Source organism: Pleurodeles waltl, chromosome 10 (genome assembly GCF_031143425.1).
Source record: "Pleurodeles waltl isolate 20211129_DDA chromosome 10, aPleWal1.hap1.20221129, whole genome shotgun sequence".
Lineage (NCBI taxonomy): Eukaryota > Metazoa > Chordata > Amphibia > Caudata > Salamandridae > Pleurodeles > Pleurodeles waltl.
Genome location: NC_090449.1, coordinates 153,606,218 through 153,621,946, shown reverse-complemented (window position 1 = coordinate 153,621,946; position 15,729 = coordinate 153,606,218). Strand labels below are relative to the sequence as shown.

The window sequence follows — 15,729 nt, the reverse complement described above, 5'->3', positions numbered from 1 at the left end:
AGGGGATACTTCAATCCCCTGACATTTGGTGAATTATACCGAACCCTAGAACTATTGCTTGTGCAGTCTTAATGAGTGAGAATAAAAATACCACCCTGTCCAACCAACAGCAAACCTTATGTTAACTTTCCTTTAAAGCACAGTTGATGAAGAATGATTTTGAACTCTTTGCACTTTGTCCTTTCGAGGTCTGAGTTTTGACAGCCCAGATGTCAAACAGGCCTTTACTTACAATACTAATATAGTGGGTTTTGTGTCCACCCCTTTCAATCACGGGCCTTCCTAAACCAGCTTCTTTTATCCTCTTGCTTGCAAATTTGTCAGTCATTGCTTGGATCTTCTGGTGGAGGATTCCTCGCTCACTTAACGTTATTGGTTGTGTAGGTATATCCTTCTGCTTCCACTCAGTGCTTTGATTGAACTGCATGAGGAACTATTTTACATCTGTGACCCTCTCGGCCTGCTTCTACTTGCTTCTTCCCATGTGTCTCGCCCTTATCCTCTTCTATTCCTCCTCTCTGTTGCCTCATGCATCTCCCTCGTTCCCCTGACCGTTGCTCCTTCTTCCCGCTTGCCAGCACCACACATCTTCCAAATGATCACCCCTTCCCTTGTGTGCTATTTTTTGCCCCACCCGTTAACTCTCATTTCTGCCTCCAACATGGGATCCTTTTGTTCCTCCAGGCTGCTTCCCCTAAGTTACGCTGAGACAGGTATTTTTTCCTATCCAACAAACGAAAGGCAGGTTATACTTAGGACTTCATTGTCTTTAATACCATCCTCACTGTTTCGATGTCAAAGGTTCGGGGAGCAAAAGTCCTTTATTGTAGTCCTTTATTATGCCATAGAAATGAAAGAAGGACGATAATGAAGGCTTGCTGACATAGTCCTTTATTTGAAATAGAAATAAAAAGATACTGTATTAAAGGTAAACAAATCTCAACATAGCGTGCTTTTTGTTTCTTCTCTGGTTTTAAAGTGCTGACGTTGCATACTTTGGCACATTAAACTCAGTCCTTTTGCATTGTCAATGCTTGTTTGCAGTAGTGAAGCACCACCGTTTCGCAGATACAAACATGGGTATCTCAGCAAGCCTAGGTATTCTTTTTGAACTTCATAAGCTTTATGGTTTGTATTGTGTACCTCTCTCCTTCTCCATCTTCCATAAGCATATTGCTGTATATAAAAATATGGTTGATTTACATCAGGATAATAACTTTCAAGCATTCTACTAAATCTAGGGTGTTTGGGTTAGTTCCTCAGTGGGCTTCACGAAAGGCTATGGTCATGCCTGCATCTGCACCTTCTGTGGCGAGGGCAACTAACCTGGGTAGACTTGGAGCGCAGGTACTTACTCTGGGGAATAGCGGCTTCACACAAGCGCTTTGTGGCGCCTTGTCAAACGAGATGCCATGGCGCATCTGTGACGTCCTCTTTCTGTTTCAGCCCTTACTTTGAAGGTTCTTGAGCAGGTATGTCCTATCTTATCAGCTTTACTGGAACGAACAGAAGATTGCCTGATGTTCCGTCCGATACATGTCCACCCCAATATCTGTTGGTGCTTATCAGTGCTTACTAACAAATTACCTTCACACAACATCAGTAAACAACATGCTTATGATTTTACCCCTCAACCAGATTAAAGAAGGTAGCATGTCATCTTTAGGAAATGTGCATCCATTTGTGGGCCGTTTTAAACCTAACCTGGGATCTGTGGTTTCTGGTCTCTGCCTCAGGATAATGCTAGGTAAAGAGCGTTGGGGCTACATCAGTGAGGCACAGTGTAGGGCCGAAAATGGCGAAGCATGGTCCTGATAGGGGAACGATGTCCTGTCAACCTTGTCCTTCAAGGACCGTTCCTCAACAAAGCCAGAGAAATCCCTAATAATACCAAATACAGAAATCCTGTGAAATCGAGCGATCAAGGCCATTTTCCTTCTTAATCATCATTCAGCACCTGAGACGTGAAATGTTATGTGACCACCAAGAGTGCAGGAAATGCCACAGGGTACTTAGAGCATTATTAAGAGTTTAGTTGACAGGTGACTCTGCTTAAAGGTGAAGGAGTGCCCTGTCCGCCACACTCCTGGTTTACCCATCATTATTCTGCCAACAGAACGAGGTGGCAATCTTAGACCGCCTGACATTGGGCTGTCGGTTGAAGTTCCTCAGACCATCCACCCTATTTGGGGCAGACATTCCAACATATTGCTTTCTTGTTTGTGATCGCCACTGGAAGCCTGGCTCTCCTAACATGAAATCAAATAAATCACCCCCAAAACACTGGAAGAAAACTCCAGTCGTATCAAACACATTTATTTTTATTTTTATGTCTCGGATGTTTTGATCATCTTCCGTCTCTGTAACAACATTCTATGAATAAAAACAGGTGAATTATTTAAAGTTTGGAAAATACCAATATGAGGTAACATGATTTTAGCCCGATGGTGCTGCCGTGTGTCTCTTTTGTAGTATGTTGTTTCTGCTGTGTGTTTTTTGTAGTATGTGGCTTCCACTGCGTCTCTGTTGCAGTGTCTCGTTTCTGCTGTGTATTTGTTGCAGTATGTTGTTTCTTTTGTGTGTCAGTATGTTGTTCCCGCTGTGTCTCTGTCGCAGTATGTCGTTTCTGCTGCAGTATGTTGTTTCTGTTGTACTATGTTTTTTCCGCTGTGTGTCTGTTGCAGTTTGTTTTTTCTGCTGTGTGTTTTTTGTAGTATGTTGTTTCTGCTGTGTCTCTGTTGCACTATGTCGTTTCTGCTGTGTGTTTGTTGCAGTATGTTGTTTCTTTTGTGTGTCTGTGTCAATATGTTGTCTCTGTTATATGTCTGTTGCAGATGTTGTTCCCGCTCTGTCTCTGTCACAGTATGTCGTTTCTGCTGCAGTATGTTGTTTCGCTTGTACTAAGTTTTTCCCGCTGTGTGTCTATTGCAGTTTGTTGTTTCTGCTGCGTGTCACTGCTGCAGTATGCTATTTCTGCTTTGTGTCTTGCACATCAGAGAAGACGTTGATGGGTAGAGATATTCAAGAGAAACATAGTGAAGAAAAGACAGGTGACCGGGACATATCTAAGAAATGACCATCTTGTATGCCTTTGCTGTTGCCTGCATACCCTTCTGTCTAGATGGATGAGCGGAATAGATGGAAAGGATGATCTGCGACAGCCTGCTGAAGACACCCAGAAGTTGTCCCAAGTCCATGTGTTGATTTAAAGCCCAGGTCCAACCCTTGGGCCTGGGCTGCCACGAGTTTTGTTGTTGATGGTGGTAAAGACATCTTACTGGTTGCTACTCTGATGTCCTCATACTTTTTTCCTTTGTCCTCCATTTTTGTATGTAGCCGTGCAGCAGGCGGTACCAGTGCAACAGCTGCAAACCCTGCCGACCTCACCTCAGCAGATGCAGCCGGTTACAATCCATACTCATCTGCAGAACATCTCTCCCCAGCAACTCCTGACGGCCACCACCATGAGCTCAGGCCAAGCCGGCTCTCCGCAGATCCAGCAGGTAAGTGTGGGGGCTGGGCTAGGAAGGGTTTAAGGGTGGCAAGACGTGCAAAGGTGGGATAGGGAATGTCCAAAATCAGCAAGTGGCCATACTTAAGACAGGAGGTACACAAGTTCACGACTCACCATTTGCTTACTCACATGTACTTCTCTTGGGTTAGCCTTGTAAGTGAGTTTCTACAGCTGTTTGGATCAAATACGAAGAACTTTTTTTTACCAGCAACTGATTTAAGCCAGCGCATTCACTCTACTAAAGGCACATCTTCACAGGCTGAATCACACCCTGGACTGTGACATAAACCTTGGAAACGGCTTAGAAAGTCTTCCTCCGACTACTGATGCCGTAACAATGACAGTGTGTGCATTTTATCAAATACTTTAACATAACATATCAATAAAGTCACTCTTTCAGGACTGGAAATGCACATGGTAAAACAGGAAATGCACTAGTTGAAGAAGCAAATACCCAAACTCAGATTAGAAAGTTTCATAGAACTCAAAGACTAGAGATACAGGCAGCTCAAGTGTTCATCGCAAGAAGTACACTTTATGTCATGAGTTTTGGCAAGAACAAGCTCCGAAATGTAGGAACTTTCACTCAAAGTTGCACAAACTCAAACTAGAAAGTTCAAGATCTTGAGGCTTGAAGTGTGATAAGTCAAGGCTGGAAGCACATTAACTCAAGAAAGGAAGTCCTTGTGCTAAACTAAAGTCACAAATCGATGCCTAACTCCAGAAGAAGCACCAGGTTGCTCAGTGTATGAAATCACAGCATTAAATGTGTGCTATCGTGGCGGAAAGTGCAAAACCTCAATAGAGGACATAGAGATCTACTGACAAGACGAAAAGTGGAAAAGTGGCCAGAGGTTATAAGCATGAGTGCTCAAGCTGGCATGAGAATGGAACAAGAGAAACACATCTAGGATACAAGGCAGGCAATACATAGATTTAAAAAAGGAAGAGTGAGAAAGCAGGGAGTATACAACCTCAAAACAAATAGCAAGGCGACGCAAAATAGGAGCTGTAGAAAGTAACAGCTGTATCTGCAGCAATTGTGGTACCACCTTTTGTTTCATATGAACCAGAGCAATAATATATCAGGCCAACTCTGCCACAGAACACACTACACCCAAAGGGGCGAGTTTCCTCTGTAACATACATTTTAATCCATACTCCAGGTAGGTTACAGTGCTGGCCAGCTTTCCTCCTGACCTGAACATGTACGCCCAAACTTTCGGATGAACCATATGCAGAATGTCGAGGAGTAAATTGTGAGAACAAAAGAAGAAAGCAACAGACAGGAAGTCTAGGAACACAAGGCAGACAGTCCTGGAGCTTAATACAGAGATTTCAGAATCCATGAATCCATGAATCCATGAATCCATGCAAGTGAGTTTTTTCATTGGGCTTTAAAATAACAGAGTAAAATCATAGTTCGTGGATGAGAGACTCCATTGAGTCAATAGGGCTGTTGAGGCTGTCTCAAACTGAGAGTGTCCTCAGAGGTCAGAGATTTGCACCCAGTGAGCAAGAACTGGTGTATCCAGAAATGTGGGAATCTGTTGCTACTAAATGGATATTAGACTCAAAGCAAAAAGTTAAGACCAGGGCCCATGTCAGTAGAGAGCGAGCATTTTGGAGCAAAGAATGTCAGCCCCCTGACTAGGTAGAGAGGAATGGAATCTAAAGTAGGGGGTTCATGCGAGGAACTATGAGACTAGGTGGTGGGAGAACATAGGGCAGGAAAATTGATGAACAAAACCAGGAAATAGTAGGCCGGAGGTGGGAAACCTGAAGACAGGAAGATTAGTGAACAAAACCAGGAAATCATGCACCATAAGGTGGGAGAATGGAAGACGAGATTGGTGAACAAAACTAGGAAATCCGAGACTAAGAGGTGGTAGAACAGAAGACAGGAAGAATGCTGGGAATGGAAATCTGAGACAGGAGGTGGAAGAGCAGAGGTCTGCAGAAGAGTGACCAATAGCAGGGACCGTAAGACCGCTCAAGGATAGATGGTAAGTGGAAATCTTGGAAATAGGACGAAAGGGAGCCACAGCCAAGAAGTCAGAAACTATGGACCTTTAATTGGTAGAATTGAGGAATGGGAAGAAAGGAATTCATTGTGAATAATATTCACCTTCTCGCCAAAAAAGAAAGCTGAATCAGACAGTTAAAGAAAGTTTTAAGAAGGAGCAGTGGTTGGTGAGGACGAAAACCTTTAAACAGAATAAGTTTGAGCTATTTTTTCCTCTTTCTATTCCTGTGGGACGGGCAGTGACCGAAAGGCCGACTTGGGGATCTTGTTTGAGGCCGATTTGCTGTCAGTCTACTCTTGAGACATGTAAAATGTTAAAAACTAATAAAAGTTATTTGAAAATTAAAAATTCCTTCACAAGTGTAAAATCAGCACAAAGGAAGAAAATGAAGACGTACAGTACACTAAAAAGTTAGAAAAGAAGAGAACTTGTGTGTTTATGTGTTTTATATAAAATAAAACATTGTATTACTTAAGTCTCCTCTTATTGGCTAACCATCACCGTGAACATGATTTGCTGCTCAGTCTCTCACTTTCTGCCACGTTGTTTTCTCAAGGGTTCTTTATGGGCTTGCGACTTTTTTTGTCTTCGTTCTTTCCCTGTTATCTTTCTCCATTTCTCGCATCCATTTCAGCATTTTTTTCTTGCCGGCTCTTTTTTCCTTCATCAGTCTGTCAAATGTTGTCTTTCCTTCTAAGACTGTTCTTCTTCGCCTCCTGCTTTGTCTCCTGTCGCTCTTCTTCTTGTGCTTACCTCCTGTCTCTCTTCTTGTGCTTACCTCCTGTCTCTCTTCTTGTGCTTACCTCCTGTCTCTCTTCTTGTGTTTACCTCCTGTCTCGGTGTCTGCCATGTTTTTTCCCCATCTTGACTCTCTCAGTGTCTTTTTGCAATCTTTTCTTTCACTGTTGCCTTCGCTCCCTTGTTTGCTACATTTCTTTTTCAATCTATCCTTCTTCCATTCTTTTCTGCATTTTATTTGTCTTTCATTTTTATGTTTGAATCTCTTTTTAAGGTCCTTTTGCAGCCGCATTTCATCAAAGCCGACTCCCTGCTTCTGACTGCTGTAAAGGCTGAGGTCGGTGCAGTGGTCTCCGCAGTGAAGACCCCAGGCATGGCGTCACTCGCAACTACCACAGCCATCCAGAGCACCCCCCTTCAGGTGCCGGTAGGTGATGCTGGGGCCCTAGGGAATTCAACCGAAGTAACAGACAAAAGACAAAAAAGGCTGAAGGTCACTGCCAGTAGTTTTATACTCTCCTGAAACCACAGCGCATTGAAAACGTTTCAAAGGCCACCGACCAAGATTAAGCTTTTCGTTGTATCACCATAGCACTGGCATTTGCAACATCTTTAGAAAACAAATGATGGCACACTGTAAAATGTAGCCCATATCTACCTGGGATGCTGTTCCTTTCGAAACTCGTGGAATTTACTTCCAGCAGCTAAAGCTGGAAATAAACATGAGCTGTCCTCTGTAAAAGTGCTTACACTCCATTGCTTTTCTTCAGTGTTTTGGGTCTGGGTTTGACAGCACAGTGTTCTCACTATACCTAAATCCTACATTACACATTGAGTGGGCTTTGGGTCAACATGCTTGAGCCTTTAGATTATTTGAATCCACCACTATCAGCAAAATGTTTTAGAAGTTGTCTCTCACATCTGATCTCAGAACAGAGGTGATGGTCCCTCGCCTCATGCTGTTGACTGAATATGTGTATCCTTACAGCTTCTTTGATTACTTGCTTTGTAATGGATGGGGGAACTTTTGTACATCCAGAAAGTACCGTGAAGATCACACTTTTTGTTATGTTCAATTCTCTGTCTCATACTCTCCTTGTATTCAGAAAACAACCCTTATTTTATTGATGCGAACATTTTGTAAAGCCTTTGTCATTACTTTAGTGCAAGCCTGACCCTAACATGGCCTCTTAATTATGTTTTGTTTATGATATCAGGATGGCCGGTTAAGCCGTCTCGAGTGATGCCCTATACAGCACAACATTCTAAAGCAGTGGAATACATTGATGTTCTTTCTTTTAAATGAGTTAATGAGCAAAAAGCATAATTTGTCCTTTAAAAATAAAAATGTAGTTTTTTTTGGCCACATTGCCTACCATTTTTTAGCAGGCTTTTCATTCAATTTTTGTTTCACAAAGGATGGGAGGCAGGACTGCTATCAGTCATGTAGCTTTATAGACCTGCTTTCGTTTCAGTGCAATTGCAAATCAATGCAACCATGACAACTATCAAGGGTGCAGAGTCCTTTTCTATGAGGAGATTGTGCGATAAGTACTTTATGACAATAGAAACCCTGGGTTAAGGTTGTTGCCCTCTGACTCTTCTTGGGTGTTTGCATGGCTTTACATGATGAGATGGTAAGTGGCGATTGAAGGATTGTGGCCTCCTTTTCTGGTATTGTCTGAGGGGCACATAATCAGTGTAGATGGGGCACCTACTTTGAAACCGAGACAATATAAAGGCATATTTTAATAATAGCGAGGGCATGATTTTAGGAGTGATCAGTTGCACAACTGAATAGTAGTGACCCCCGATTCAGTGTGTTCTATCCAGACAGATGGGGCTTTATTCTTTTCTATTCTAAAGCTTCTGGGGTTTTGAGCATCTCTTTGTTGGGACGACTGTGATGTTGCCATGGGTTCTTCTTGCAGGCTTTGATGAGTGGAGGCACCATACTGACAACAATGCCTATGGTTATGGACACTGACAAGCTACCCATCAACAGGATCGCAGTGAATGGGAAGCCGACCATGCTGCATGGCAAGGGTGAGAAGCGGACTGCGCACAACGCCATTGAGAAGCGCTACCGATGTTCCATCAATGACAAGATTGTGGAACTTAAGGACCTCGTAGTGGGCACAGAAGCTAAGGTATGCGGCCAGTAGAAGAAATGTCCCATGGCCAAGAGGGTAGAATAACAGGGAAATAGGGTAAGAGGTGTCATGGGTGGTAGTGCAGGTTCACAGGGAACCACAGAAAGAAATGAAGGGATATGCAAGGCGAGAGGTGTTAGGGGGAGCACAAGCTAGTGGGGTAGGGGCGGAAGAGGAATATACGAAGTTAGCGAATGGTATTTGTATCAAGACCTCAGGTTGAGATAACATAAAGATTAAAGGGAGTGAGAGGTGAAGTTCTGGGGCTGAGGGCAAAGTAGGGAGGGAGGGAGGGAAGGAGTGGAAAATGCCTCATAACTAGCAGGGTGCTGCCACACACGCCTAGTGGGAAAAGGTGTTACAGGGCCAGCAGGGCATGGGCAGAGGGGATATAGGAAGGGAGCCAGTGGTGGAGCTGTCACATGACCAATAGAGTGTGGTCATAAAGATGCATTTAGGCCCATATTTATACTTTTTTTGCGCCGCATTTGCGTCATTTTTTTTACGCAAAAGCGGCGCAAACTTACAAAATACAATTATGTTTTGTACGTTTGCGCCGCTTTTGAATCAAAAAATTACTCAAATGTGGCGCAAAAAAAAGTATATAAATATGGGCCTTACTTGCTAAGGCCCATATTTATACTTTTTTCACCGCATTTGCGCCACTTTTTGACGCAAAAGTGGCACAAGCTTACAAAATACAATTGTATTTTGTACGTTTTTCGCCGATTTTGCATAAAAAATTATGCAAAAGCGGCACTAAAAAAGTATAAATATGGGTCTATGGGCCATATGTAGCAAGGGTTTTGCGACTCGCAAACGGCGAAAATCACCGTTTGCGAGACGCAAAAGCCTCACCGGAATGCAGAAATGCATTTTGCGAGTCGGATCCGACTCGCAAAATGCATTTCCGACTCGCAAATAGGAAGGGGTGTTCCCTTCCTATTTGCAACTCGCAATGCAATGCAATTCCATTTTCGCGGTCGCAAATGGAATCGTAGTTACCATCCACTTGAAGTGAATGGTTACCCAGTCGCAAACGGGAAGGGGTCCCCATGGGACCCCTTCCCCTTTGTGACTGGAAACAAAAATATTTTTTCAGAGCAGGCAGTGGTCCAATGGACCACTACCTGCCCTGAAAAAATCCGAAACTGAAGGTTTCGGTTATTTTTTCAAAGTGCAGCTCGTTTTCCTTTAAGGACAACGGGTTGCACTTTGAAAAAAAAAAACTGCTTTATTAAAAAGCAGTCACGGACATGGTGGTCTGCTGTCTCCAGAAGGCCACCGTCCCCGTGAGTGCCCATACTCGCAATGGGGTCACAAACTGCGACCCCCCTCATTAATATTAATGAGGTGGGTCTTTGCGACCCCATTGCGAGTTGCAGAAGGTGTCTGAGACACCGTTCTGCATACCAAATTGCGACTTGCAATTTGCGAGTCTCAAGGACTCACAAATTGCAAGTCGCAATTTGGATTTTTCCTACATCTGGCCCTAAGTCTTTAAGGAAATAGCAATGTAGGGTGAAGGGGGCGACGTTTAGTACAGCACCGACACGACAAGTGAAGTGAAGACTATAGGATTCAAGCAATAGAAGGTGATACAGAACCACAGATAAGCGGGCTGGCTTATGACGAGAGAACATGATGTAACAGTAAAACATCATCATGCCAAAGGAACGGCCTCCTGTGGTGGAAGAGATGCCATGGGCAGTTATGGTACAGAATCAATTAAATTCCGGAAGAGGAAATCGGGGCCTATTCGTATATGCTCGACTACGCAGGGAGGCATTAATAAGGACTGAGGGGGATAGTTAGCGGCCGAGTGGTTGGATGGTGGGTGGAGTAAGAGCAGGGACGTGCAGAGATGGTGCAGGAGAAGCTGGTGTATAATAAAGGTATGGTACAGGACCAGCAGGGCCGGTGCTCGCTGATGGAGCGCAGGATGAGAGATGGATGGATTGATGATGACACAGGCTCGCATGTTTGTGTAGATCTGCAGAGGGTCAAGGAGAGGTAGATGGATCTTGTGGCTCGAGACTGGAGGGCGGGTCTGCATTGAATAGCTGGGGATGGCACAGGGCTAAAGGGATTGAACCCGATGATAAAGTGCAGGAAATAAAATAAGCATGACAGTTTCTATGGCAGATATTGGTTTGATCAGTTAGTGATGGCGAGCGCATATAGCTGTATGCCAGGGACAGTATGCACTTTCATATTCAGCTAGCTCTGCTCAAACTCCAGCCACATGGATTTGACTGGTTTAAACGGCTTTGTGTTTTGTCAACAGCTGAACAAGTCCTCTATCCTGAAAAAGGCCATTGACTACATCCGCTTCCTGCAGCAGAACAATCAGAAGCTGAAACAGGAGAACATGGCGCTAAAGATGGCTGCTCAGAAGAACAGTAAGTGGTGAATGACACAAGGGGATATGTATTGGGCTGCAGCCCCCAGACTGAATAGAGCATCAGAAAGATCAGAGCAGCTAACTTTCAGCAAGTGTGCCACCATAATCCGTGAGCTGGATGCTGTACATAGTGAATCTCCCTGTGTACCCACTGCAGATCTCCCTTCACGTTTAGCATACCATTCAGTAAATGTGGCTTTATTCGGGTGGTAAAACCACAGCACCACAGTTTGTCTCCCACAATACTTAGGGGCTGAGTCCATGACTACAACTATGACCCTTACGCCATGTTTATCTCTTGTGTGGAATGTCAGTGGTACATTGTAGCCTGACTTGGATGCCAAGCCTCTCACTGCAGGGCTTCCAAGTGTCACTCATCTAGAGTGTGGGTCTGTTGTTTTTGATCTCAAATGTGGTGCAGCCTTGCCCCCGCTCACAAATGCACTGCATTTCAGTAGATGATGGAACATTTTACTCATTGGTAGAGTGTACCAAGGTTGCTGCAGAGGAGTGATCATCGTGCAGTGCAAGAGTACAGAATGAGATGAAGAATGTAAAGTGAGTGGTGTTGTGGAAGCAGCAGATGGGCAGTACAGGTAGTTTTAGTGGTTCCTATAAGCTGTCACTAGCTACGTTTCCCTGTAGGTTTCCTCCACCACTAAGGAAAACACATTAGCAAGATCCTACGTGAAAGATCCTCCGTGCTGCAGCGTCAATACTTTACAAGAGCCAAAAAAGGCAGTAAGTGGATCATGGAGAAAGGTTAGCAAAAGAGCCGTGCATTTAAAGCTGTGGGAAAAGCAAAAAAAAATGCTATTTGCAGAACTGAACCAGAAGTTTGTGGCAAAGTTTGAGTCCAATGACTGAGAGCCCCCTGTAGCCCAGAGATTTGTTTGTATGTGAGAGGCGATGAGAAGCATTAGATAAGCAGATCACGGGGGCCTGGCTGTTTTGCTGATGAACCCTTGGGGGTATATTTACAATAACAGTGGCGCAGAGCAGTGCAGAAACCTATCTTTCTGCACTGCCCTGCGCCACAGGGGAAGGGCAGGAACGCACCATATTTATGAAACACAGAGAATTCCTGTTCGTTCCTCTTGTGCTGGCGCCGTGTAGGCTGCCTAGCGCCAGAGCAGGGTGCCTCCTTTGCGGGCAGGGTTCTTTTTATGCAGGAAGGGGGTATCTTCCTGCACAGAAACACTCGGAAAGAGGTAAAAACGAGGAGAAATAAATATATTTCTTCTCGTTTCGCCTGCCCTGAGAAGGCATAAGATTTTTACACATTCCCAGGTTTACATGTCCTTGTAAATCTGGGAATGCATCAAAATCCATGGGCAGAAAAACCCACTGCAACACCATGGAATGACCCCTGAAGCAGAGTAAGGCATAGCAGCGACCTGCGCTGCTTTGCCTTACTCCCTATTTATGAGGCCATAAAAACCCAGGCAAAGTGGCTTTCCATGGCCTAGATTTAGGTCTGCAATCTGCGTTGTTGGAGCATCAAAAAAAGTGACGCACCAGCAGCGCGCGGGGCTTGTAAATGTGGTGCATGGTTTTTACGTTTATTTATCCTCTTGCAGAGTCCTTGAAAGACCTGGTTGCATCCGGTGGTAGCGGCGTGGATCCAGCAGAGGGTATTAAACCTGAAATGATGGATGTCCTGACCCCTCCGCCGTCTGACATCGGCTCCCCATCCAACGGCAGCTCTGTGTCCCAGTGCAGCAGTGACTCTGAGCCAGAGAGCCCCTTCTTCGAGGATGCTAAAGTGGGCGTAAGTGGGAGGCACTTGCAGCGACTCTTACATGCTTGCGTCTTTTCTGTGAAATTGGGCGCAGTTCTAGCATAGACTGCGCTGGTGAAATTGCGTTACAAATTTTGTCCTGAATGTGAAACTAGCATTTATTAATTTGTTTACTTTTCATTAGGTTTAAAGTTCATCTAATGTCCATACAAATTCGATAAAACAATTGGAAACATCCAGTTAGGTGTTAGAAAACCCTGGCTGCTAAAAAACACAATTAATATGTTGCACATCTTAAGCAATAACTAATTCCCTTTACTGTATCACTTACAGACGTACATAACAAATGGGATATTACACTTGCATATATCTCCATGCCATGTGTAAAAACATAGGTTTATAAAATTGATTCTCTGTGTGGAAAACTTGGGGTAGAACAGTGTTGAGTGGCACAGCCTATTAGGAGTTCTAAAAGGTCTTTATATAGGGCGGTATTGGGTGATCTATTTTGATGCTGTGGAAAAGGGCGTTATCTGACTATCAAAATTTAGCATTGTCTTGTCCCATCTGACACAAAATTTAAATAGCATTCACATCCAAATTATTCCTAGTGAACTTATAATGAGGACTGTTTGAAAGCCCTTTGTTGCCCCCTATTTCTCTTTGCATGTTTTGATGGAAAGTTATTCTTTGCGTGAGCACAGTACATTTAGGCCACTGATCACCACGTGCCTGTTAGTGAAAAACCTAAGTGGCCTCCTCTGACAGAGAAATGCTGTGGGCCATTTCTTTTGAGATTGTGTAGTTTAGTCCCACCCTGCATTTGAAAGCTGGAGGGACTTGTGGTGATAGACAAGTATAAAATAATAAGGCAAAGAACACACAATTTCTGACAGTGGTACATCACATGCTTTACACATGTAAACACACAAACTGAAACAAGACATGAAACACAGTTTTTCCAGTGTTGCTCTAGCCTTACCTGCATCCTGATGAGCTGATCGGTTCTCTAGAAAGCCCCTGAAGGCTATTGTTCTTGCACAAGACCTGCCCAGGGCTATTGTAACTGTGCACCCGCACCAGGCCTGGTCTTTTTCTCTAGATATGCCTTGTGTAAGAACACCAACATCTCTTCTTGTCCTTCTTACATCTACCCCACCACATTTACCTTGTCCTCTAGATATCTCACCTGGGTTAGGGGTCTCAGCACAGACCTGCTCATTTCCTGAATGTGTTCCTTGTACTTGGGAATTGCCTCAGACTTAGATTTACTCCTGTCCTGTAGCCATCACCGCCTGGTAATGGCACTGCACTTTAGTGTTCCTATTGTCCACACATCTGTCTATACAGGACGGTTCAATAAGAAGTGTCTTGTTCTTGACATATCTCATATGGTTTGGTACCCCTGTTTCCTAGCTATGTTCTTTGAAAAAGATAACTGCCCCAGGCCTGGCTCAGTTTTCCAGATACCTCCCTGGGAGTTTTTGCTGATGTTGTGGATTTGTGAGAGTTCCCTGTGAACAAGTAATTAATGTCAGAGGGCTGAGGAGGTTGCTGCTTGTGGCGTGGCATGTAGAATCCATCATAATAATTAGTCCTTTATCTTAAATAAAGAAGACTTTTCTTTAATCCATCTGTGTGGGCCTCTTCCTAACCCACGGGTCAAGTGGGTCTTGGCCTTGTCACTGTTGTAGATGGTACTAAGAAAGGAGCCCCTTTTTATACTTTAAGGTTACAGGTAAGTTGTCACTAATATGCCATATCAGCAACAGGTATTTGGCCTATCAGCCACAGCTTCCAACATCCTACACACAAAGTAGTCAAAGTATTAATTCACTGAAACTTTCATCAGCCCAATCCAGTATATGTCTCTGCATCAATCATAGACTACAGACCAGGATAGGCCAGGTTAGATTCCTCAGTCCCATACCTGTTGAATAACATCCATGGGTTTTTATGGGATAGTGGGACCAGACCAGCTGGCCTCTAAAGGGTGTCTCGAGGTCGGTGTTCTCCGGACTAGACCTGGCATGTTCCTAGGGGAACCTACCTCTGTAGAGAGCGGGCCCCGATTTGTCCAGACCGCACAGATAGGTCTGCGTGTAAAAAAACTGGGACAGATACATTTGTTTCTCTTTATCTTTAGCAGTGTGTGGTGGTCTACCTGCGTAAGTGCCTTTAATCAGACAATCTCAATGTTGTGCTGGAAAAGCCGTTCCGCCAGTAGCGTTGTAGTTTTTACCATATGTTGTAATTTATCAAACTACTTAATGGAGGAGCACGGTTTGGTGTTACGTGAGTTTTCCCTGCTACCCCAAACTTCTGGTACAGTTGTCCTCTTTTCTGTCAACATCCATCCTAACTCCAATGCCTTGTCTCAATTTCAAGGTGAAGCAGGAGGTGCCGTCCCCCACCAGCCTCGGAATGTTGGACCGCTCGCGGATGGCGCTGTGTGCCTTTGTGTTCCTGTGCCTCTCCTTCAACCCTCTGTCCTTTCTCTTTGGGAGCATCACCAGCTTGGGCTCAGCACAGAGTGCAGACTATCATGGCGCTAGCAGGAGCATGCTGGGCATGGATACCACAGGTAACAAGGCCTTTATTTATTCATTCATTTGGCTTCATACAGACCACTGTACGAGTTAGCGGACGCAAATGTGTGTGAACTGTCTCACAAAACTGAAGGCACGGTAGAGATGTGGAGGAACCGTGTGTGTCTGCGCCTTCTTCTGATTCTGCATGATTGGAGCAAACTTTGAACCTGATTTAGAGTTTGGTGGATGTCCTGTCGCCTTTTTGGAGTGTACATCCATCCGCTGCGCTTAGCAGACTTCCTACAGATTCCACCCCTAGTTCTTACCTTAGCAGTAATACCAAAAGGGGGATAGTTGGGTTAAACTTTATTAAAGCATTTTACACTTGAAACTCAACATCCACGCTGGCTCAGAAGAAAGGCGCAGGATGCGGTCGGCTGTGGGAGCACCTGGAACCAGTAGAAAGAGCGCAGCAGGAGACGGACCCCCAGGGGAGAGAGAGTTTCTCGGTTAGAGCGAGACTGGGAAGCTGAGTGAGGAGAATGGCAGCAGAGAGAGTGACTGGACAGGGAGAGACACTGGTTTGGGGAGGGAGAAGGAGGCAGGCGGAGAGAGTGGGAG

General features: G+C 44.5%; 1 protein-coding gene across 7 annotated transcripts in view; it reads left to right on the top strand.

Moving 5' to 3' along the window:
• The window catches only part of SREBF1 (sterol regulatory element binding transcription factor 1), an 82,851-nt gene that overhangs the window by 34,994 nt on the left and 32,128 nt on the right, over positions 1 to 15,729 (top strand). For all 7 annotated transcript variants that reach the window (XM_069210073.1, XM_069210072.1, XM_069210074.1 and 4 more), the window contains exons 3-8: positions 3,337 to 3,503; positions 6,554 to 6,706; positions 8,211 to 8,429; positions 10,720 to 10,834; positions 12,417 to 12,607; positions 14,966 to 15,161. In XM_069210073.1, coding sequence (XP_069066174.1) covers positions 3,337 to 3,503; positions 6,554 to 6,706; positions 8,211 to 8,429; positions 10,720 to 10,834; positions 12,417 to 12,607; positions 14,966 to 15,161 — 1,041 coding nt within the window. The remainder of the gene's footprint in view (positions 1 to 3,336; positions 3,504 to 6,553; positions 6,707 to 8,210; positions 8,430 to 10,719; positions 10,835 to 12,416; positions 12,608 to 14,965; positions 15,162 to 15,729) is intronic.